We start from the raw sequence: 23,181 nt of genomic DNA on the forward strand, positions 1-23,181 counted from the left end.
AGTTGTGTCAAATACACATGGCTACGGTGGCTCCATCTGTTCATTTCATAGCGGCAATTTTAGTTATTTTAATGATTGTTGCGATCGCAATATGATGTTTGGGAAGCTATGGCTTAACGCCTTTCTATATTATAATCATTCTTTCCTTTCGACGAAAATTCTTTCAAACAATGGTTGAACATTTATCTTCAAAATAAAATAATACTCAACCCTCAAGTGATGGCCAACCGCGCGAGTTACGGAAGGTTTAACTAATTAACATCTTATGAATGCGTTCAGTGAAATGGATCACATAGGTAACAACTTTAATCAACACATCACTCCGCCGATTTGAATTTTGCCAGCATACATTGTGTAGGCCTTTTATCGTCGGTTTCCTGCAATAGGGGCACAACTCAAAAAATGTGAATTTTCAGAATAAGCGTTTGAAAATTGGCAATCATGAAGCACCTCCTGCAAATTCACTTATTTCTCTCATCATTTGACAAAAGTAAACAAATTTTGATTGTTGTATCATTGAAAGGGGCTGAAGGACTATCTGTTTCATGAATTTTTGACAACTATTTTTCAACGACTATTGAAAAAATTGACTGATTTTGAGTTGTGCCCTTACTGCGGAAAATTGGTGAAAATGCCCAAATCTCGCGTTTCTCATCGAATTTTGGAACGGGTCTTTGTGAGATGAAATTTTACATAGTTTTTCATCATTTGCCATCAAAATCTCAAAAATGACATATTTTGAGTTGTGCCCCTATTGCAGGAAACCGACGTTATGTGATAAATTCGTTATGCATTTATTTACGAAGGTCGGACAACAATGACACGAAAAATCAGCTGATTTAAGACTTCAAATTAAAGGGCCCATTTCAATATATAAAAGTCGGAACCTCATTCCAGCCTTTGTCCTACGTCAACAATGCGGTTATGTCTCAGACATTACCCACCCCTAGTTTTTATATGAAATACCTCCGCGATCATCCTTACCTCCGGGTGTTCGATGCGCTCCAGTACTGTCGTTTTCTCGAAGTTGAACACGTGGCCCTCTTCGATGGTGTGTACCGCCAAACCCGATTTTGGATTTCGGTTTCTGCAGTCGTTGCGGTGTTCCGCCATCCGTACCTCCAGCATGCGTTTCGTCTGTCCTATGTACACTTTTCCATCGTCGGTTCCACATGGTATCGAGTACACTACCTTCGTCTGCTTCCCTGGTGGTATCGGGTCCTTCATTTGGCTAAACACCATGTGTTTAATTTTGTTCCGTGGTCGGGAGGCTAGGATTATGTTGTTCCGTTGTAGGGTTTTCCTAAGTTTTTCACTCAAACTTGGTATGTAGGGAGCTGATACAAACTTTTGGGGCTGGTCTGCCGTACCTGCTTCTTCCAAACAGTTGTAGTGTTTGTGTACACGTTTCTTTCGTACGCGATTTACGAACCATGTGGGGTAGTGATTTTTCCGCAAGATTCGTGTCGCGTGGTTTAGTGCTTCCGCACGTTTATCTCCACAGGATAGTTTGATCGCGCGGTCAATGAGCGCGATCGCCGTGTTTTGTTTGTGTTGAAATGGGCTTTTGGATTTAAAATCCAGATAGGGAATCGCGCTACTTGGGCGGTGGCTTCTATATTCGTCTGTTTTCCACTATAACTCAGTCAATCTTGAACCAATTGACACAATTATTGGAATGCGGTGAGATAGGTATAGTATCTACCCGTGTACAAAATTTCAAGTCAATCGGTTCAAAATTGACCGAGTTACAGTGGAAAACAGACGAAAATAACAGACGAAGAAAACCACCGCCCAAGTAGCGCGATACCCTACCTACCATCGGGTTGTTTGGGAAGCCACGACGTAGTAATTTTGTTCTCGGCACGTTCTAACATCATGTCCAAGAATTTCATTTTCCCGCCCACTTCATGTTCTACTGTAAACTGTAGACGATCGTGGAAATTGTTGAACGTGTCTACGATCGTTTGAATGTGTTCCCTTCTCGCGACACACATGCAATCATCTACATACCGTTTGTACACCCTCATTCGTATTTGTTTCGCCTCCAGGTTCTTTATGCACTCCTGTTCCAGTTTCTCCATCACTACGTTGGCGATTACCGGGGATAGTGGCGATCCCATCGGGACTCCGTACGTCTGTCCATATATCGTACCTTGGTATACGAAGAAGGTTGACTCGAGTACTACCTTTACCGTCTTCATAAAGCTTTCCTTGTCTATTTTTGTGTGGGTTTCTAGCTCGGTCCATCGTTCCTCTAGGCACATCAGAGCGTAGTCCACTGGTACATTTGTGTACAGCGATACCACGTCCAGGGAAAACAGCTCCTCTCCTTCCTCTGTCTGCACTCCTGTTATTTCGTTCGCGAAATCGAAACTGTTGCGGACGTGGAAATCCGTTTTTCCGACTACATTTCCTATTATGTCCGACAGGTATCCGGCTATGTTGTAGGTTGCCGATCCTATAGTGGAAACAACTGGTCGGAGTGGTCTGTTTTCCTTATGTACTTTCGGTAGTCCGTAGATCCGAGGTGGGTTGCAGCTCGATTCTTTCAATCTTCTTTGGGTTCGGAAGTCGATATATTCCTTTCTACGCCATTCATCGATGATACCGTTGATTTTCTTGACGATCTTGTTCGTAGGATTTGTCCGTAACTTCTTGTACGTGTTTTCGTCATCGAGAAGGGTTTTCATCTTCCCGTGGTATTCTTCCGTCTCCATGATGACCGTTTTACTGCCCTTATCCGCTCGTGTGATCACCAGATTCGGGTTTTCCTTCAGGTACTTTCGGCTTTTGATGACATCCTGTTGGATCCATTCCTCCGGATGGTGACGGGGCTGTCGATGATAGTTGATGTGGTTGATCATCGCATTGGAAACATCCGACCTTATCTCGTCCGCGTTTTCTTTGTTCTGGATACTTTTCTCAATACTTGCCACAAGCTCGATGTACGGAAGGTTTCTGTTGTTCTCCACGTTGAAATTTGGTCCCAACATGAGAGTCCGTTCCAAGTAGTCGGGAATTTCCACAGTCGTCGTGTTTTCAATCCAATTGGATTCGCCATTCATTTCTGTTATCCGGCTCGTCTTCATTCTGGACATTTTTCTCATCTCTCTCGTTCTCACTTTTTCGTAGACGACTGCTGTCTTGTCTTCCACCATCTTACGTATTCTTCGTGTATCCCTTTCGTCGAACCTTTCGTCCATCTTCCGGCTCATCGCTTGTTTTATCTTTCTTGTACTTGCCATTGTACGTTTGGTATCAGCTATCATTAAACTCAGAAGACCACATTAGGCCGGTAGTGCCGGAACTAGTTCCGGGTGTCCCTCCGAAGTGCATACGACACAGCAAAGCGCGGCTTTTTTGATAACCTTATGAACGTTAGCAAGCAAATAGGTTCAGACTATACAGGGAGTTAGGCTCGTGAATGCAAAATTTTTAAGGTGTGATAGAGGATCATAAACGGTGAAAAAAAAAAATTACGCATATGGTCAAATCTCAACCTTTACGTAGTAATTGAACTTGTTTCTGACTTGCATGCCTCAAACTGGCTATAACATGAAAACCTATTCATTGATTCCTTGTGTAATTATGATTGCTCTGGTCAATCACGGAGTAGCAACTACGAATTGTGCGGTCATCTTTGCTCTTGCTCAAACTGGCTATAACTTGAAAATGGTCAATCTTATCACAGCTTTTTAACCCTCATTCGAAGATTATTAAATTTTCTACCAAAGAAAGATCTTTGAATCTATTAGTTTAGTTAAAAATCTTAGTTTTCTAAAGCAAATAAGTTCGAAAGTATTGTTTTTTATTTGTAAATTATCTTTGAAAAATGCGTAATAAATTTGAATTTTCTCCTAGGCAAATTCGTGGCCCCTATTCCGTTCTTGAATTCGTTCTTTGACATCAAAGGTCTAGCTCCTCGTGTTCTTGTAATTCCGAATTCGACATCGTATTTCAGATTATGAATTTGCAACTGGTCAAAGTGTTCATATATGCAAAAGAACATAATCGTGACCAAAGCAATCTTATCAAATCACACCCTTTCAAATTCCTGCGGTGTTAATATAAAGTAGGATGGATCAACGTGTTATGGGAAAATTATAATTTGATCGCTAAAATTACTGTGGACAATTTGGGTTCATAAGGAGGTCAAATTTTACATGAATCGTATTAAAGCTTTCAGTACACGCTTTGCCAATATGCGCAAATATTTGGCTATTTGACGTATCAGACGTTAGCAGACGTTTGCCGTTTGGCTATTATTTGTCAATGGTCAGTACACGTATGACAAACAATTGGCAAACTCACATTTGCACATGTTTGTCACTCGAGTACTGATTGGAGTTGCAAACATGACCAAATATTTGGTATATTGCCTTACTTGAAAAGTGCTCAATTTGAAATATCAGCAAATATTGGCTATGACAAAGTTAGGCAAATATTTGCACAACAATGTTATTGCAAATTTATTTGGTCAGTACACGCATGACAAATAAATTTGTCTAATTTTGCCAAATATTTGCACACTTGGCAAAGCGTGTACTGAAGGCTTAAGCGTGTTAAGTGTTCTCAGGATCGACTAATGTCGACGTAAAGATCTTGAGTACATATTCGACGAGAAAGGCCCTATCACCACTAGGTGGATTAATCTGGGTTTTTGCTTATCCTTTGACAGGTTCGCGTATTTCGACTACCACTTGTAATCTTCCTCAGGGTCAGTTATCCATATTGGATAACTAACTATTGGATTCGAAATACGCGTATCTGTTAAAGGATAAGCAAAATAGGGCGGCATTAAAAGGTACAAACTGATTACACTCATGTAAAGAGGGTATTCTGCTTAGAGGGTTCGAAAAGTCGGTACAAGATTCTACTTTATGTTCAAATGTCAATAACGAAATATAAAGGTGTTGAAGTGGAAGCTACGGAATTAATCGGACTTGGATAAGACTAACTTTATTACTGTCAGAAATGTTTGATTTCAGCTACTTAGTAAATAGTTTATTTTAGGTAACCCAAGCAGCACACATGTGCTGTCGGCAGGGCCAGGAGCTACATTCATGCAATTCTAACACAAAGGTAGAATAACTTGGAAATGACTCGTGTCCAGCCAAAAACCTGCGCTGTCGATACTCCTTTGTAACATGTGTGGATTTTTTTTATTATCGTACAAATTTGGGCCGTGGGGTCTCAGATTTTCATGAACCTTTTTTTTGTATTTGTCTTTACGACAGGCTAAGACCATCGTTGGGAACCTATTTTCCCGGAAAACTCAGGTGGAATTTTTTTGATTTCCCCTGACAGTACTTACTTTGAAAAATCATAACTCAGGAACGAACCATATTACAAACAAAGTTTTTTTTAGTAAATGAATTCAAACTTTCTAAGAAATCCAAAAAAAAAAGAAGTAGAAAAAGATTTCCACAAAATTTTCCACAGTTGAGAAAATTCGTAAAGAAAGCTGGAAAAACTATGCCCGGACTCGTGAAAATATTCGAAAAATATTTTTGAGAAGGTTATTTCATGAGCTTTAAACGCTGAAATATTTGGAATGCACTTTTTTTTCGTTTTTTGAGTTATGGCCAATTTTGTTGAAAAATTAGCCACAAGTTTTTTTTAATGAAAATGAAAGCAAATTTTCTCAGGAATCAAAAAAAAAAAATGAAATTGAAAAAGTTTTCCACAAAATTTTCCACAGTTGAGAAAATTCATAAAGAAAAGCCGAAAAAACTATGCCCGAATTCGCGGAAAATTTCAAAAAACATTTTTGGGAAGGTGATTTTATAAGCATTGAGCGCCGAAAATTTTGAAAGGCACTTCTTTTCTTTCCTGAGTTATGGCCAATTTTGTGAAATATGACCATGTAAGTCTATATTATATGGTCATTTTTCACAAAATTGGCCATAACTCAGGAACGAAAAAAAGAGCATTAGCATTCCATAAATTCCAGTGATCAAAGCTTCCCAAACAACACACATGTTATATAATAGCTACGACAGCGCAAGTTTTGATTGTGTTACAATTACGTCAAATAAACTTCTATACAACCAAAACTTGCGCTGCCGTGACGACTGTTATATAACATGTGTGGTGCTTGAGTTGTAAAATTACTTTCTCAAAAATATTTTTTTCAAATTTTTCCGCGAGTTCGGGCATAGTTTTTCAGGCTTTTTTTTTGTGAATTTTCTCAACGGTGACAAATTTAGTGGAAAACTTTTTCCATTTCATTTTTTTTTGGATTCCTGAGAAAATTTGCTTTCATTTTCATTAAAAAAAACTTTGTTTCAACGGTGCTTCGATCTTGAGTCATGATTTTTCAAAAAAATGCTTTTATGGCTTATTTGGATTTTCAACAAAATTGGCCATAACTCAAAAACGAAAAAAAAAGTGCATTCCAAAAATTTCTGCGTTTTAAGCTTATGAAATAACCTTATAAAAAATATTTTTTCGAAAATTTTACACGAGTCTGGGCATAGTTTTTCCGGCTTTTCTTTACAAATTTACTCAACTGTGGAAAATTTTGTGGGAAACTTTTTCCAGTTCTTATTTTTTTTTTTTGATTTCTGAGAAAATTTGCTTTCATTTTCTATAAAAAAAACTTTGTTTCTACGATGCTGCGTTCTTGAGTTATGATTTTTCAAAGTAAGTAGCGACAGGGGAAAACAAAAAAAATCCACCTGAGTTCTCCGGGAAAATAGGCGACCCTGAATTTTCCTCAATTTTTTTTTTGTTCATATATCCATGAGCCCTGCCTGTGGAAAAAGTTTCATGAAAATGTGAGACCCTTCAGCCCAATTTGTACGATAATAAAAAAAAATGCCCATCTGTTTTATTCCATCCATGTTTCGCAAGTCAATGGAAAAAAAAAAACCCTAATTAATCCACCTAGCGGTGATGGTGCCTTTCTCGTGCCTTTCAACAAAATACAAGTGATAAATTAAGTCCACTCAATATGGATATATTTTATATGAGCATGATCGAAATTTCAATTGTGGATTTTTTATAATTCCGAATATCTTCCCCAACTATCCAAGGAGAACCATTTTACTTGGTTTCAGAGAATAAATTCTAGAAAACAATCGCCGTATTTAATATTGAGATTGAGGCATCATATATTCAAGTAATCATTTTTTAAATCTTGATATATTTTCCATGCAAAATATACACAGCAGATAAATTTGTAATATCCTCTGACGTAATTTTTGGCATTTCCGAACGTAATTTTACCTGTTTATATCGTCGTTTTCCAACAATTATCACACTCAACATGTACACCCTGTTTAGCACCGGAAAATGTCAACGAACCTGTTTCAGAAGATAGGTGTAGAGTTGGGAGCATAGAGAGGGAGAGTACTGCTTTACTAGATAGACGAGAGAGAGAAATATGAATTTGAGGGAGGTATCAGTTGACCTGTAAAACATACGCCAGTCAGAAATAAAGAGTTGTGTAGTACAGACGTGTTCAGTGTTTGCGCGAGTTATTTTGGAAGTGAGAACGCCACAACTGGGATTCTACATTTGGCGCAGCCGGTAGGATCAAAGCGATGTAAGTTAGAAAGGAAAGTTTTTTTTGCACCTTATATTTTGGTCAAGTGATGAACGTAAATTATTAGAGTGCGTGTTGTGAATTTTTTGATATTGTGGGAATTCCTTGATTTAATTATGTGCATTTCCATGTATTTGGAAGAATTTTTTTTTCTCACCAAAATGGCAAAATGGCCGCCATAATCATCTCGCGAAACTTTCGTTTTTCTAGAGATATGTTCATATTGCACATACGTTGAGATTTTTGGATTTAGAATTGGGGGGGAAGTTGTATAAAAAACGAAGAAATGGATATTTTATTAGTTTTGCAAAATAACTTTGTCATTTGAGATCGCTGCAAGAAAGTGTAATAATTTCCCTGGGAAAAATGGCGGAAAAGCGGCTGGAGTACAATGCAGCGTGAGGCTTTCACAAAATTGATGGTGCTCAACAAGAATAGAAGAAGACATGTTGGAACGTGAGAAAGAGCGAATTTCTTCTGGAGTCGAGGGAAGCTTGCGATCGATTTCAAATCGAAAAGTAGCACAAGGGAAAAAATGAGAGTGAGAATTGAGCCTACTTGTAAGTGTAGCAACGTGTATATGCATCACTGAGACTGGCACGGCCGCAGCGTAGGAATTCCACGAGACCGATAATGCCATAGCAGGGAGATACCGAGAGAAAATAGTTGGTTGTAGCCATTCGAGTCCAGCAAAACGACGCTGAGCGGATGGGGCCGAACAGTAAAGTCGAACATGAGCCCGATGTCCTGACATTGTAGCATAGAAGAGAAATTGAGAGTCCACTTGTAGAGAGTGCAGCACACCGTCCCTTTTTGCTGAGACTGACATTGATCGTAGCACACACATGAGTCCGACATAGCCACAGCAGCGAGAGGTCGAAAGGAGAGAACTTGTAGCCATTCGAGTCCAGCGAAACGACGCTGAGCGGATGGGGCATAATAGTAAAGTCGAACATGAGCCCGATGTCCTGACATTGTAGCATGGGAGAGAAATTGAGAGTCCACTCGTAGACAGTGAAGCACACCGTCCTTTTTTTACTGAGACTGGCATTGATCGTAGCATACACGAGTCCGACATTGTCATAGCAAAGAGCGGTTAAGAGGAGAGAACTAGTTTTAGCCATTTCAGTCCACCAGCACGACGCTGAGCGGATGGGGCCGAACAATAGCGTCAACTATGAGCCCAATGCGCTGACGTTGTAGAATAGTGGGGAGTGCAACCCATCGTATTTTTTACTGAGACTGGCACTGATCGTACACACGAGTTTGACAAAGCCATAGCAAAGAGAAAGTCATCGTATGCATTCGAGTTTACCAACGCGGCGCTGGGCGGAGAGCGAAATGGAATAAATGATCTCCGTCCTGCCAGACGGGGGGGAAAATACTCGAAAAAGAGTGTAGCACAAGCACGACCAGCAGCAACACCTCAGCAGGATGGATAAACTTGCACACTAACAACGCGACGCTGATTGAGTGAGAGTGAATTTGTAGCCTTGGAGAATAAGGGTAGTGTGAGTCTACATGTATGTATAGAGCACGAGCACCCAACTTTTTCAATTCCGATTGCGTCGCCGCGTTGGTTTCCGCCGACTATGTTTGTGAATCCCAAACTAAGAGAGAGCGGCGCCTACTTGAATGGGTTGGTGGAAGTGTGGGCTGGCCAGGTCCGACCGGGGAGAGAAAGATGTGTGCGTGTGATATCGCTTCTAACTCTCTAACACAAATTACCCCCATAACATGAATGACTGCAGTAGTGAGAACAGTGTGTGTAGCAGTTTGTTTGATAGAAAAAAAACACATCGCGGTTTGATTTTTACTTTGCCTCGCTCTGTCTAGTCGTGCTTGCTTGCTCATAATTGGAGAACATAATGTAAACAATCCAGAGAGTTAATTTGCTAGAAAGATAACTGGTATCACATTTTATTTTTCTCGATTATGCAGAATCATGGACGATAAGGACTGGCCGTTGCAGCCGTTCAACGAAGCAGTCGAGTCATCGGACCTCAGAAGAGAATGGGAGGAATGGCATCGTTCATTCGAGCTAATCCTTGAGATGAAACGTATCGAGTGTCAGCACGAGAAGCTCGTGTTGTTACTAGCCCGAGGAGGACGCGGATTACAGCGCATTTTTTACAATTTGCGTCCGGTAGCAGAGGAGATATACCCTGAACCGGTTCCGGTGCCGTTGATACCAAAGGAAACTCCCGAATACGACAATGCTGTCTTGAGGTTAAGTAAATTTTTCATCGGTAAACGCAATGTTCGGATTGAACTGGAACTGTTTCGTACGCTCAAACAATCGGAATCTGAGTCGTTCAGTCAATTTTTGTTGAGGTTGCGTACGCAGGCGGCACGCTGCGAATTTCAAGAGCGCGAGGAAATCGAGATTCTTCAGCAGGTGACTGTAGGAGCATTTGATGAGCGGGTCCGAGATAAAGGGCTCGAAGGGACATTCAACCTCGACGCGATCACCAACTACGCTATGAACAGGGAGATGCTTCTTAAGCAGAAAGAGAAAGCGAAGACTTTGAAGGAGGAACCAGCCGTAGTAGCGGCGGTGAAGCTGGAGCGGAATGCAAGGACTGCTTTCAGAGGAAAAATCAGAACCCGGCCATTCCAGTCTGGACCTAGACCAACCGGTGGCGAATGCAATCGGTGTGGTTCATACCGCCATTCGAATGATGACGTGCGTTGCCCAGCTAAGAAAGCCCGTTGCAATAACTGCGGAAAGATCGGCCACTTCGGTAGGAAATGCCGAGGCGGTTATAAACGCTTTGGACGTCGCGAGACCTGGAAGCAACCGAAGGAAGAAGCCAACGTCGTTACCTCCGAAGATGACTGGAATGAAGAGCTACCTCGCCGTCCGGTTCCGGAAGACATTCAGCAGGTAAATTGAACTGTTACTTTGTTTCTTGTGGGTTCGTAGAATCCCAGAGATGTTAATGATGTTTGTGAACTGAATAAAGAAACTTGGAGAATTAAACGAAAATAACAGGGAATTATTATATTCATTAGGTCTCTTCTTCCCCTCGGAACAATGGAATCATAACTTGTCTGGTCAACAATTTCCCCGTCGATTTTCTCATTGACTCTGGGGCAGCGATTAATACAATTACCGAGGAGGTTTGGGCTGAACTACAGAGGAACAATGTTGATGTTGTTAAACGAAACGCTCAAGGGGATCGTCAGTTCTCGTCTTATGCCAGTGAGAAACCCCTCCGTGTTCTAGCTACTCTTGAGTCCAAAATTTCCATCAATCCCTCGAAACCGATTACCTATGCGGAGTTCTTCGTCATACAAGGGGCCAACCGTTCGTTATTGAGCAAAACAACAGCTGAAGAGCTGAATGTGTTGAAAGTCGGCCTAGATGTCCATCAGGTAGAGGAAACAGTAAACCCTTTTCCGAAGTTCCCCAATGTGCAAGTGAAGCTGTCAGTGGATCCTTCAATTCCACCCAAAAAGGTTGCATATCTCAGGATTCCAGAACCTATGAAAGATAAGGTTGATGAGAAGATTCAGGAGATGCTCCGACAGGACATTATTGAACCGGTTCGAGGTCCACCTGATTGGATTTCACCATTAGTGATCGTTCCCAAAGGAAAAGGAGACGTACGACTCTGCGTGAACATGAGGTTTCCGAATCAAGCGATTCAAAGGGAGCACTATCCAATCCCGGTGATTGATACCGTTTTGAACGAACTCCGGGGGTCAACGGTTTTCTCACGGCTAGACATGACCTCCGCCTATTATCATCTGGAACTTCATCCTGATTCCCGTAACGTCACAACATTCATGTCAAACCGAGGATTAATGCGTTTCAAGCGGCTCATGTTCGGGATAAACTGCGCTCCCGAAATATTTCAACGGGTGATGACGGAAATGTTGGCGGGAATCGATGGAGTCGTGGTTTATATAGATGACGTCGTAGTTGCCGGAAGAACTCTGGATGAACATGACATGAGGCTGCAGAAAGTACTATCGGTATTGGAGAGCAACAATGCGAAGCTGAATCTCGAGAAATGCGTATTTCGCGTTACAGAGCTGGAAATTCTGGGGTTCAAAGTAAATGCCCTCGGAATCCGCCCATCTGAGGAGAAGATTGCTGCAATTCGGAACTTTCGCCTGCCGGAAACGAAAGAGGAGGTCCGGAGCTTTCTGGGGCTCGTGAATTTTGTGGGCCACTTCATTCCAGATCTATCAACCCGCACGGAACCGCTTCGTAAATTCATTCGTGGAGAAATCGTAGCCTTTGGGGAAAACCAGAAAGCAGCATTTGACGATCTTCGCAACGAGCTAACAACAAAAGTGAGGCAATTAGGTTTTTTCGATCCCAAGGACACGACAGAGCTTTACGTGGATGGCTCTCCAGTAGGCTTGGGGGCAGTGCTTATCCAGCGTGACAAGGCGCAGTGGCCCAGAATCATAAGCTTCGCCTCGAAAAGTCTGACGAATGCTGAACGTTTGTATCCTCAGACACAGCGTGAAGCATTAGCCGTAGTGTGGGCTGTGGAAAAGTACTATCTGTACTTGTTTGGACTCCGCTTCACAGTATTCACGGACCATAAAACTCTCGAATATATTTTCGAGGGGAAGTATCGTGATGGCAGGCGAGCGTGTTCGCGAGCACAGGGCTGGGCTTTGCGGCTCCAGCCTTATGACTTTCAGATCAAGCATATCCAGGGAGCAAATAACATTTCAGATGTCCTATCTCGTCTGTGCACTACTGAAGATGCGCCATTTGACGAGTCATCTCAGCACTTTCTCTGTGCTGTAGGAGAATCACCGGATGCCATTACTCTAGAAGAAATCCGCACTGAGACGGCACGTGATCCAACCCTCACCGGAGTTGTCGAAGCCATGAAAACTCAGAATTGGCCATCGGATCTGTTTCGATTCCAAGCTTTCAGCAAAGAATTAGGGTTGATTGATGGTATCGTGGTACGTGAGGACAGAATCGTCTTACCGTTGAAGTTGCGTCGGCGGGCATTGGACATCGCGCACCGAGGACACCCCGGAATCGTAGCAATGCGCCGCAATTTGCGACAATACGTGTGGTGGCCGTGTATGGACAAGGAAGTTTGCAGTGCTGTAACAGAATGTGTTGGATGTACTGCAGTTAGCGGTCTCAATCCACCTGAACCAATGAGTCGTAAAATGATGCCGGAGAGGGCTTGGCAAGAGATAGCCATTGACTTTCTGTCCGCCAAAGAGTTCGCTACTTTCTTGGTTGTGGTGGATTATTACAGCCGGTATCTTCACGTGATAGAAATGAAGAGCACGACTGCGACGAGGACGATTGAAGCGCTCATGAGGATTTTTAAAGACCACACGTTCCCTGAATCTATTCGCTCGGACAATGGGCCACCATTCTCAAGCGAAGAATTCTCTCAGTTCTGTGCCAGTAAAAACATCAAATTGGTGAAAGCCATACCATATTGGCCTCAAATGAATGGCCTGGTTGAACGCCAGAACCAGGGCATTCTGAAGGCTCTACGGATTTCCAAAGCTCTTAAAACTGATTGGCGGAAGAGCTTGGAGGACTACGTGTATATGTACAATACCACCCCTCACACGGTCACCGAGAAACCTCCCCTGGAACTGCTAACTGGGCGTCCGGTCAAAGACCTGTTGCCTTCCCTGCGGACAGATCCCCATTGGCAACGAGACGAAACCATACGAGAAAACGACGCGATGAAGAAAATGCAGGGTAAGCTTTATGCCGATCATCGCCGACATGCTAAGGAATCGGACATCTCCATCGGGGATATAGTGATGCTGAAGAGCTACGAGTCCGGAAAGCTTGAATCGACTTTCAAGATGGAGAAGTTCACGGTTCTGGAGGGAACCGGTACTGATACAGTTGTTGTCAACAAAGACGGAGTGAAATACCGGCGTCCGGTTGCCCACTTGAAAAAGTGGCCATCTCCATCGTTACCTTCCACCACCTCTGATTCTTCCACAGGTTCCCATAAAACCTCGGAGCAGGACGTCTTGAACCATGAACCCAAGGATGTGGAGCTTCCTCAAACTTCGTCGCCTATGTCTGCACCGAACCTAGCAGAGAGAAAGGAGGATGATCGGCAGACAACGTGTTCATCACGGAAGCGTGTCAACCACTCAGAGAATGATGCAGTACCCGAACAAAGCCGTCCTACAAGAACAAAAAAAGTGCCTAAACGATATACATGATTATTTTTTTTTGACTATTGCTATTGATTCGATTATTTTGTAGAGAGTAGGAGAAGGATGTAGAGTTGGGAGCATAGAGAGGGAGAGTACTGCTTTACTAGATAGACGAGAGAGAGAAATATGAATTTGAGGGAGGTATCAGTTGACCTGTAAAACATACGCCAGTCAGAAATAAAGAGTTGTGTAGTACAGACGTGTTCAGTGTTTGCGCGAGTTATTTTGGAAGTGAGAACGCCACAACTGGGATTCTACAATAGGTACTCGCTTATTTTCGAATAGGATGGATATGGGAGCGTAAGATTGCTAAGGGGCTGTCCATTAAGGGTTTATGGGGGGAGGGGGGGTTTGAGAAATCTTACGCGCCATACAAAAATATGTGGGTTCTCATACAAAAAATCTTACAAGGGGGGGTGGGGGTGTCGAAAAACCGTAAAATTTCCCTTACGTAATTAATGGACAGCCCCTTAATGATGGAACATACATCCTAGGTATATGAATTGTCTGTCGGTTTCATTCTAGCGATTGCTAGAACGCGATTTAAGAGTGTACCATCAAACTCGGTGAAATAGCTAAACGGCGGCGGCTAATACGCTGCATTGAATGTAATTTTTTCATCACTACGTGAGTGATGTGCAGCTTAAACAATGTGGTATCTTAAGAATATTTTTGTAACAACATTACCTGGTTTACCACTCCTTTGGCATTAGAGTCATTTTTGACCCAAACCGTACACTGAAGCAAAACATCCTCCTCAAAACGGCTGAAAAGTGATACGCACTCGCCCTTTAACAATACTCAGTCGAAAATCGGATGATGACCATACGGTCTGATTCGTCATTGGACGATCATACGTATGCGTGTCATACGGTTGTGGTGAGATCTTATGCATGATTTCCAAACGAAAATCTTGCTTGTTTTGAATTGCATTCAAAATGCAATCAAAATGAACAGAAATACGTTTTTTGAATGATTCTCAGTGGTATTTGGAAATCAAAATTTGCCTGAATGCTGTTTCATGCGAATTGGCGAAATTTCATAAAATAAAATATCAATTTTATTGTAATAACGTAACCACATTTATTAAAACATTTGTTTTTAAACATTTGCAGATTAAATTTGTCTGAAAACTGCTTAAATATGTGCGTCAGCGACAACTGCTTCCGATGGCGACGATAGAATCCTCTGAAGCTTGCTCTGGAAACTGGCGGACTGGGCTGGATGCAATGGTCAGGATGATGAAAATTGTCATTCTGCGGATGAATAGGCGAAACTGAATTTTGAGAACATTTCAAAAGCATTGTAACTCACCTCTTATTTAAGCAACCACTTCAAAATAAATCATTTTCCACGCTAATCTCCAGAATTGCGAGTAGAAATGATCAAAAACTTCATGAAATAGCTCGTAAAATACTAACTCGGAAAATATTAAAATGGTGGCCTTATTGCGTTTCACGAGTAACTAGCTGCGAGCCGCCGACCATCGGGAACACAATTCAAAATCGACTGATTATTGTTTTGGGGCGTGATCGAAGCAAGCATCATTCTGTGTTCGACTGGTTTTTTGTTAGTATGTCGAGTGCTCCAAAAACGGGATGTTATGTCATACACACCAAATTTTCCTTCAGTGATCCAGCAATAAAAGTTGCTGAAAGCATTTCAGCAAACCAAGATTTTGCTGAAATGCAGCACATCTTCAACATTTTGCTGGTTTTCAGTTTTGCTGTACAACTGCATAACAGAAAGCAGTTTATTTTTTGCTGCTAACCAGCACTTAAAGTGTCAAAACATTTTAAACCAGCAATAAATTTAATTATTCGCTGTAAACCAGTAAAATGCATTGCTGAACGCATATCAGCATTCACATTTTTTTGCTGAGAATCAGCAATCTAGTCGAACTGTCAACAACGGACTTGAAACAAATTCATTGCTTTATTTCCCCGACATGTAAAAGTGACTTTTTAATCTCTTTAGTTTGTTTTCCTCTTGAAATATAACGAAAACTGTGAAAAAAAAAATACAGGAATACCTCATGGCAAAACTGTTTAGTAAGTATCACACAAATTTTAGAATCAAAAAATATCTGTCAATTTTCACTTTTAGCGCTGGAGCCGGATGTCACGGAAAGCAGCAACTATGTAATTCGAGTCGAATCCGCTACGAAAACAAGTGAAGTTGATTTAAAATAAAGTAGAAAATTATTGAAAATGATAACAACTATGATATTTTGGTGAAATAAATCCTCCTTATATATGTTTTGATTGAGTTTGGATTCTAGAATTACTGGAAAATCAACAAAATTTACTCGACCTCCGATTGCTGGTAAGTCAGCAAACTATGAATTCGCATTACTGATCATTCAGCAAACGAGCTGTCACTTTTCTGGAGTTTGGTATTGCTGATTGTTCAGCAAGTTTCACTTTGCTGAAAGAGTTGCTGGACTTACAGCACAAAAAAAATCAGCAAAAATTTGCTGATTTCCAGCGATAAAAATTTGGTGTGTATGATAGTGTTCTGAGCATCATCCACTTTCTGGATGATTCGGATACTGGTACGCGAGGCAGTAACAGTCACATTATTTCTGCATACGATATTCGGAGGAGACGTTTTGATGCCTGTACATATTACAGTTCAGTCGATTAAAAGAGGATGTTTCGGTTCAGTGTACATCACGCCAGCGACCTGTTCCCAACGTGATGCAAAAGGAAGGTTAAGAGCTTAAAATCAGTTCACGCAAAAACGGCTTCGCTCAAAAATGTGTTCGTCCTGCACATTTTTAGTAAACATCCATGCCGCACATGACTGTGTTCGAAACACACATTTTTTTTAAAATTGCTCGTACGCTCATATGAGCATGTATTTTGCAATAATTTCGACATGGCAACCTCACTGGGTTTATAAACCACCTTCAAATACCGAAAAATATTGATATTTTGCAAAAATGTGAGCGTGCGAGCAATTTAAAAAAATGTGTGTTTCCAACACAGTCCCTGTGCGGCATGGGCGCTACTCAAAAATGAGAGCTTTTATTTTAGAGAGTTTAATACGCGCTACCGAGGTACAACGACCCACCTTAATATCTCCCTGATAACATATTTTTTTCATATGACATGTTTACACTAATCGATAGCATTTTTAATTTCCTATCTTCTCAACCAATAAAACTTGGAATTTTACCAACTAATAAAATATTAAAATTAAAAACCGATTTCAGCCATTTCTGATGTAAGAATGCGAAAAGTTTTTCCGCTGATTTGCAGATCGAAATGGAGCAAAGTTGTAAAACTTGATGTGAAAATCTCTTTGCAAAATTTATGATTTGTGCAAGAAGGGCCGTTTAAGTGTAAAAATGCGTATTTTGTAGTCCAGAATCGCGAGTACTTTTGGGGCAAAATGCGCCGGCCTTCGCCGTAACTCCAAAACAGCCGTTGGCGTTTGAATTATGACTACAGTAACACAGAGACGAAAATCAGAACCTTTCAAATGTGCATTAATTGCGTTATTAGCTGCAGCAATAACGTCGAGTAAACGCCGTGATGCATGCAACACTCAAATCACGTTATTTTTTGGCGTGTTACATTTCGTGGCGCATTTTTCCCGTATCGGGCGGCGTGATTTACCCCGAAAAACTGAAAAACACATACCTATTTGATCAATAATTTTAAAAAATCATAGCATAGCTTCTACAATGTTATTTGATTTTACGTTTTCAATAATTGGAAGAAAACACATTGAACTTTAGGATGCCGGCAACTAGAATGATCATTATTAATGAATGAATTAGAGGAAATTACATTTCAATTTCACTGGAAAAAGTCAAGTAACCGTTCGCAAATTATTTTTTCAGGGGATTTCCATGGATTAAGTGAAACCCGCTTGGAAGCATAGTGAAACTCCAAAAAAAAGTTATTGGAAATTTCGCACTGTATCGTGTTCAGTGTTGCCACATTTTTATCTGTACCGAAGGCTAGAAAATCTTTTTTATCTGTACCAGACATTCGAAAAATCTGTACCCAAAATCTGTACCACATTTGATTTAAAATCGCTTGAAATGCACAAAAAAAAGAACATTACATTCAGGCTAAACTATATAAAACACTCAATTTGAGTATACTGTTAACAATTTCTGAACTTTAAAAACAAAAATATCAGTATTAAAAATGTTTTAAATTTGAATTTTAATGATTTTTTCTCAAAATCAAAAAATCTGTACCATTCTGTACCTTTTGCTGAAAATCTGTAATCTGTACCGTACAGAATCTGTACCAAAAAGTTGAAAAAAATCTGTACTTTTACAGAATAATCTGTACCTGTGGCAACACTGATCGTGTTATAAAGTGTACAGTGACCCCACAATTTATGAATCGGCAAAAATGACCACAGTTTATGGATCACTCATTTGATCAACATGGTGATTCATAAATAGTGTACAAAATTCGCCTTGACGGAACTCTTTGAGAGAATTGCGCTGTGCGTGAAAACAATTTTTTTTAACATGGGAAAGGATAGGAGCTGCATTTTCAAATGCTTCTAAAATATTTTAGGGACTTCAGATTGAAAAAAGAGTTAATGTTTTGCAATATACTTTCAATTAGCTACACTATAACTGGTTTTAGACAAAATGTTTTTAAATCACAATGTTATGTCTATAATATAGCGTATCAAAATCTCATTCGATAACATTAAGAACGTTTTGCTTAAAAATATTTCTATAAAGAATTAGAAGCATTTGAAAATGCAGCTCCTATCCTTTCCCATGTTAAAAAAAATTGTTTTCACGCACAGCGCAATTCTCTCAGAGAGCCTCCGTCAAGGCGAATTAAGGTGATTCATATGTATATGGTTTTCAATTTCAAGTGGGTTTTACTGCAGTCGAAAGTATGCAAAATCAAATCGTGTAGTTGTCATCCATCACTAACGATCCATGCATGAATGTGATGATGGCAATATGTTCTGTGCATTCTGTTGTTTCCCCATTTTCAAGGGAACTATTTGGTGGTCACCGATGGCACGGAGACTAACCGAATTTTTAATTCTCGCGTTTATTGGGGACTACGAAGGTGATGATTTTGTTTGCGGTTTTCTGTGAGAAAGTGAAGGAGGGAAGATTTTTTGCTTTTTTTCACTCATACTCCCATATGGCCCGTTTACATATTTGCTAATTCTACGCGACAGTTCATTTTCGAGCAGTATTGGCGTCAATTTAGCGCAATGTAAACACTTTTTAGCGGACAATAAAATTAGCATGACAAAATCAGAAGCTTCTGAATTCGGTGCTAAAACTAGTGGACAATAATGAGGATATTAGATTGTCCGACACAATTAGCATCATGTAAACGGTCTGCTAGACGAATTGTCAGCTAATTATGCCATCACGCCAATTTTATTGGCAGATAGGGAAGTGTTTACATTACGACAGTTTGGTACCAACACAGTCGGACAATTTATTGTCCCAGATTTAGCAGCTAAATTTTTAGCGGCAATGTAAACGATACTAGCGTGGAATAAATTGTCCGACAGAATATTGTCACGCATTATTATCACATATATAAACGGGCCAATAAGAAACCCCGTAGGAAGAAAGAGTGTTTCCCGGCTCATCAACCTTCGTAGTCCCCAATTATCATCGATTTTCTCTTCGGATTATCCCGGGAAATACGACCAATATTCTGATGATCTCTTGGTGTGTTTCGGTGAAGAAGAACTAGGACTAGCATCCAAGACAAAAACAACCGAACATGATTTGCCGGTCAAGTTATTATTCAAGAAAAAATCGATGAAGTGAAATTGATCATTGTAGATACGCCCGTACTGAGCGCGAGAATTTCACCTTTTCGAGTATAGGCCAAATTATACCATAATAGCAAATACTAGCTCGATTATACTGAATAAATATTTCAAATTCATATGCCATCAGTACACGCTTTGCCAAGTGTGCAAATATTTCCGCACACGCCACATTTTTGTTGGTTTTCATCTGTGATTTTGGCCCAATAAATCTTAATTATCTGTAGTTAATTTTAAAAATCTTGCATGAAATCTGTGATGTGGAAATGCCTATAAAATTGAGGAAAACTGTAACAATAGTTATTTATGTAACGAGTTGCAAAAAGTTGATTTTTTCAGCACGAGTCGTACATACGAAGAATGCTGAAAAAATCGAGTTTTGCAACGAGTTCCATACAAAATTTTATGCAATGATTTTTTCATAATGCAACCCATTTAAGTTGCATAATGTTCATAATGCAACTCAAATGAGTTGCATTATGAACATTATACAACTATTTTTCATTTTGCAACTCATTTCAGTTGCATAATGAGCCAGTTCGGAAAAAATGGCCATTATGATACCAAAATGAGTTATATAAAATGTGAATTATGATACTGAATTGCATAACATTGTTATTACATTCAGAAATGAATTACATAACTTCGAAAAATGATGTTTTGGGTCCAATAAGTCTCTTTGAGGATGTCGAGATGGTCTTGATCAGTGTTGCCTCAGGTACAGATTATTCTGTAAAAGTACAGATTTTTTTCAACTTTTTGGTACAGATTCTGTACGGTACAGATAACAGATTTTTAGCAAAAGGTACAGAACGGTACAGATTTTTTGAAATTGAGCAAAAAATCATTAAAATTCAAATTTAAAACATTTTTAATGCTGATATTATTGTTTTTAAAGTTCAGAAATTAGTAACAGTATACTCAAGTTAAGTGTTTTTCATAGTTTAGCCTGAACGTAATGCTCTTTTTTGTGTATTTTAAGCGATTTTAAATCAAATGTGGTACAAATTTGGTACAGATTTTGCACTGAAAATAATCGACACGCCTCATCCATGTTCTTTTACACGTTAATTTATCGTTCAAAACAGCACGCTATATTAACGTGAAATTCTTTTGAATCAGATGTTGAATAGTTGAGGTTCTAAACCACTGTCTTTTACACATGATTTGATCGTGTTTGACAGTACGTTTATGTATCGATAATGGAAATGGTTCGCCTATCACTTAAGATACATCACCGAACTCGCCCGCGGTAAGTGTGTCTTGGCATACTTCATTTTTTGGTGAACAGGGACCCGCAGTTGGGTGCCTGGTACTGAAATTCTAAAAAAATTGATATTTATGATGCCAAACTAACGTGTTTTACACATGATTTTGAAAAGTAGATTTATGACTGGTTTGACACGTTAAATTCAGATGTTTCCCAAGTGGTGAAAATCCATGTTTGAAACATGTGGCTCGAACGTGTAGAATATTTTCAGTGTGGGTACCGATTTTTCGAATGTCTGGTACAGATAAAAAAGATTTTTGAGCCTCCGGTACAGATAAAAATGTGGCAACACTGGTCTTGATGCCACTGTTTGAAATTAAAGCTGCAAAGTTCTTTAAAGTGTTCTTATACTTATGATGGCAGCCTTATGCTACGTTCTCACTGCGCTTTATGTTGGCCAAAATCAATTATATTGCGGAGGAACTGATTAAAATACGTTTAATTTTTGTCGATATTTAGTCTTTATACCTAACAATAATCTGATTTTGATAACTATTCTAGAAACTCTCCAGAAGTTCCCCGGGAATTCTTCCAGGAGATCCCAAAGTATTCTCCCTGAAGCTCCCAGGGATCCCCAACAATTGCAAGACCATGAATTACTTCAGGATTTCTTCGCGAATTTTCTCTAGGAATTATCTGGAAATCCCTCCATGGCTTCCCCAGAAGTACTTCCAGGAATTTTAGGAAAACTCCCGAAGGAATTCCCCACGAATTCGTTTTCGGAATTTCCTCCCAGGATTTCCACAAAATCAGCTTCAGGAATTCATCGGGAAATCATCCAGTACTTCCACAAGAAGTCTTCCAGCAATTGTGCATGCATCCTTCCAGAATTTCCCTGAGATTTTTTCCAGAATATTTTTACTAAGCCACGAAAATTCCTTCACAGTTCCCAGGGAAATCCTGAAGAAATTTTCCGGAAATTCCCCCAGGAGCTCTCCAAGAATTCCTAAAGGAGATTCTCGATGATTTCTCCAGCAGTGTCTTAGGAAATATTGTAGGAGTTCCTCAAAAATCCACCCAGGTATTTTCCAGGATTCCTTAAAAAGTTCTTCGAGAACTCCTCCAAGAATTTCTTGGGAAATATTGTAGAAGTTCCTCGAGAAATCTTGTAGGAATGCCTCAAGAATTTCTTCAGGAGTTCATCAGGAATACTGAAAGAAGTACCTGGCAAATTTCTCCAGGAAATAAAAGAAATGTCATCCAGGAGTTCTTCAGAAAATCAACCAGAAGTTCCTAAGCAATTCATCCTGGAATTTTTCGGAAATACTTCGAAGAGTTCCTCAAGGATACGCCCAAAATTTCTGCGGGAATTTCTCCAGGAGTTCTTTTGAAATTTCTATAGCAGTTTTAGGAAATTCTCCCACGAGTTCCTCGGCATTTTTTTCCAGGAGTTCCCAGGAAATTCATTCATTATCTGGGAATTTCCGCAGGAGTTCTCCAGGAATTTCTCTGTTATTTCTTCAGAAGTTGCTCGAGAATTCCTCCAGGAGTTCTTCCAGGGGTTTCTCGGGATTTTCTCCAAGAAATTCTTGGGAATTTATCCAGGAGTTCCTTGGGAACTGCCATAAACAAATCTCAAATATTCAGTAGAAGTTTGCCAGTATAAAATATATTGACGATTGCCCTTGCCCTTCGCGGTTTTGTAGGAGATATTTGGAAATGTAAGATGGACCTGAATCAAACAGGTATAAATAAGAAAATGAAGCTTATTATTCGATATCGTTCGTTTCCAAGATTTATTTAAAGCCTAGAAATCTTAAAAAATCTTTATTGTCGCAAAAATCTGTGGTCTGTGATCACAGATATCTGTAGGAAAAATATGGAAAAAAATCTGTGTAATTCTAGGTAAATCTGTGTATGTGGCATCACTGCGCATAACCCAGCAGGCCAACAGCGGTCGCAACATTGACAAAATATCGGAAATGTCAAGCGTTTGCTTTGATGTTGGTTGATGCGTGCGGAAAAGTGTGTACACTTGGCAAAGCGTGTACTGAAGGCTATATGATTTGGAAGCGAAAAATTACTTAAATTCTACTGGGTGTTTGAGGTGGCGGGGGATTTGTTTTCAGAATTTCTCACGGTGAAAAAATAATGGCCGCTCAGCCAGTTTTGACATCTAAGACTACCTTAGAATATGTAAATACCTTGGTGGGATGCACTTCAAAACTAGGCCCAGTTTCGCGACGAAACGCGGAAAGGCAGTATCTGTAAATTTCTGCACTACAGTTTCGGCCGATTGCCGCAAAATTGCCTCCAGCCTGTTTTGGATGACACGTGCTTGTCACCCGGTTGCTGCGATGCGAGAGAGGTCGATCGTCGGCGGCGCTGTCCGACCGGCTCGAGTTTTCGTGTGGCTGGCGACCGACGACGTGCGCGTCGCGACGTC

General features: G+C 40.3%; 1 protein-coding gene across 1 annotated transcript; it reads right to left on the reverse strand.

Annotated features, from left to right (window-relative positions):
• Positions 1–1,811: 1,811 nt before the first annotated feature.
• On the reverse strand, positions 1,812–3,068 carry LOC134290887 (uncharacterized). Its single transcript, XM_062858110.1, has one exon. The coding sequence runs from the start codon at positions 3,066–3,068 to the stop codon at positions 1,812–1,814; it is 1,257 nt and encodes a 418-aa protein (XP_062714094.1).
• Between the last annotated feature and the right edge of the window lie 20,113 nt (positions 3,069–23,181).

Source organism: Aedes albopictus, chromosome 3, assembly GCF_035046485.1.
Source record: "Aedes albopictus strain Foshan chromosome 3, AalbF5, whole genome shotgun sequence".
Classification (NCBI taxonomy): Eukaryota; Metazoa; Arthropoda; class Insecta; order Diptera; family Culicidae; genus Aedes; species Aedes albopictus.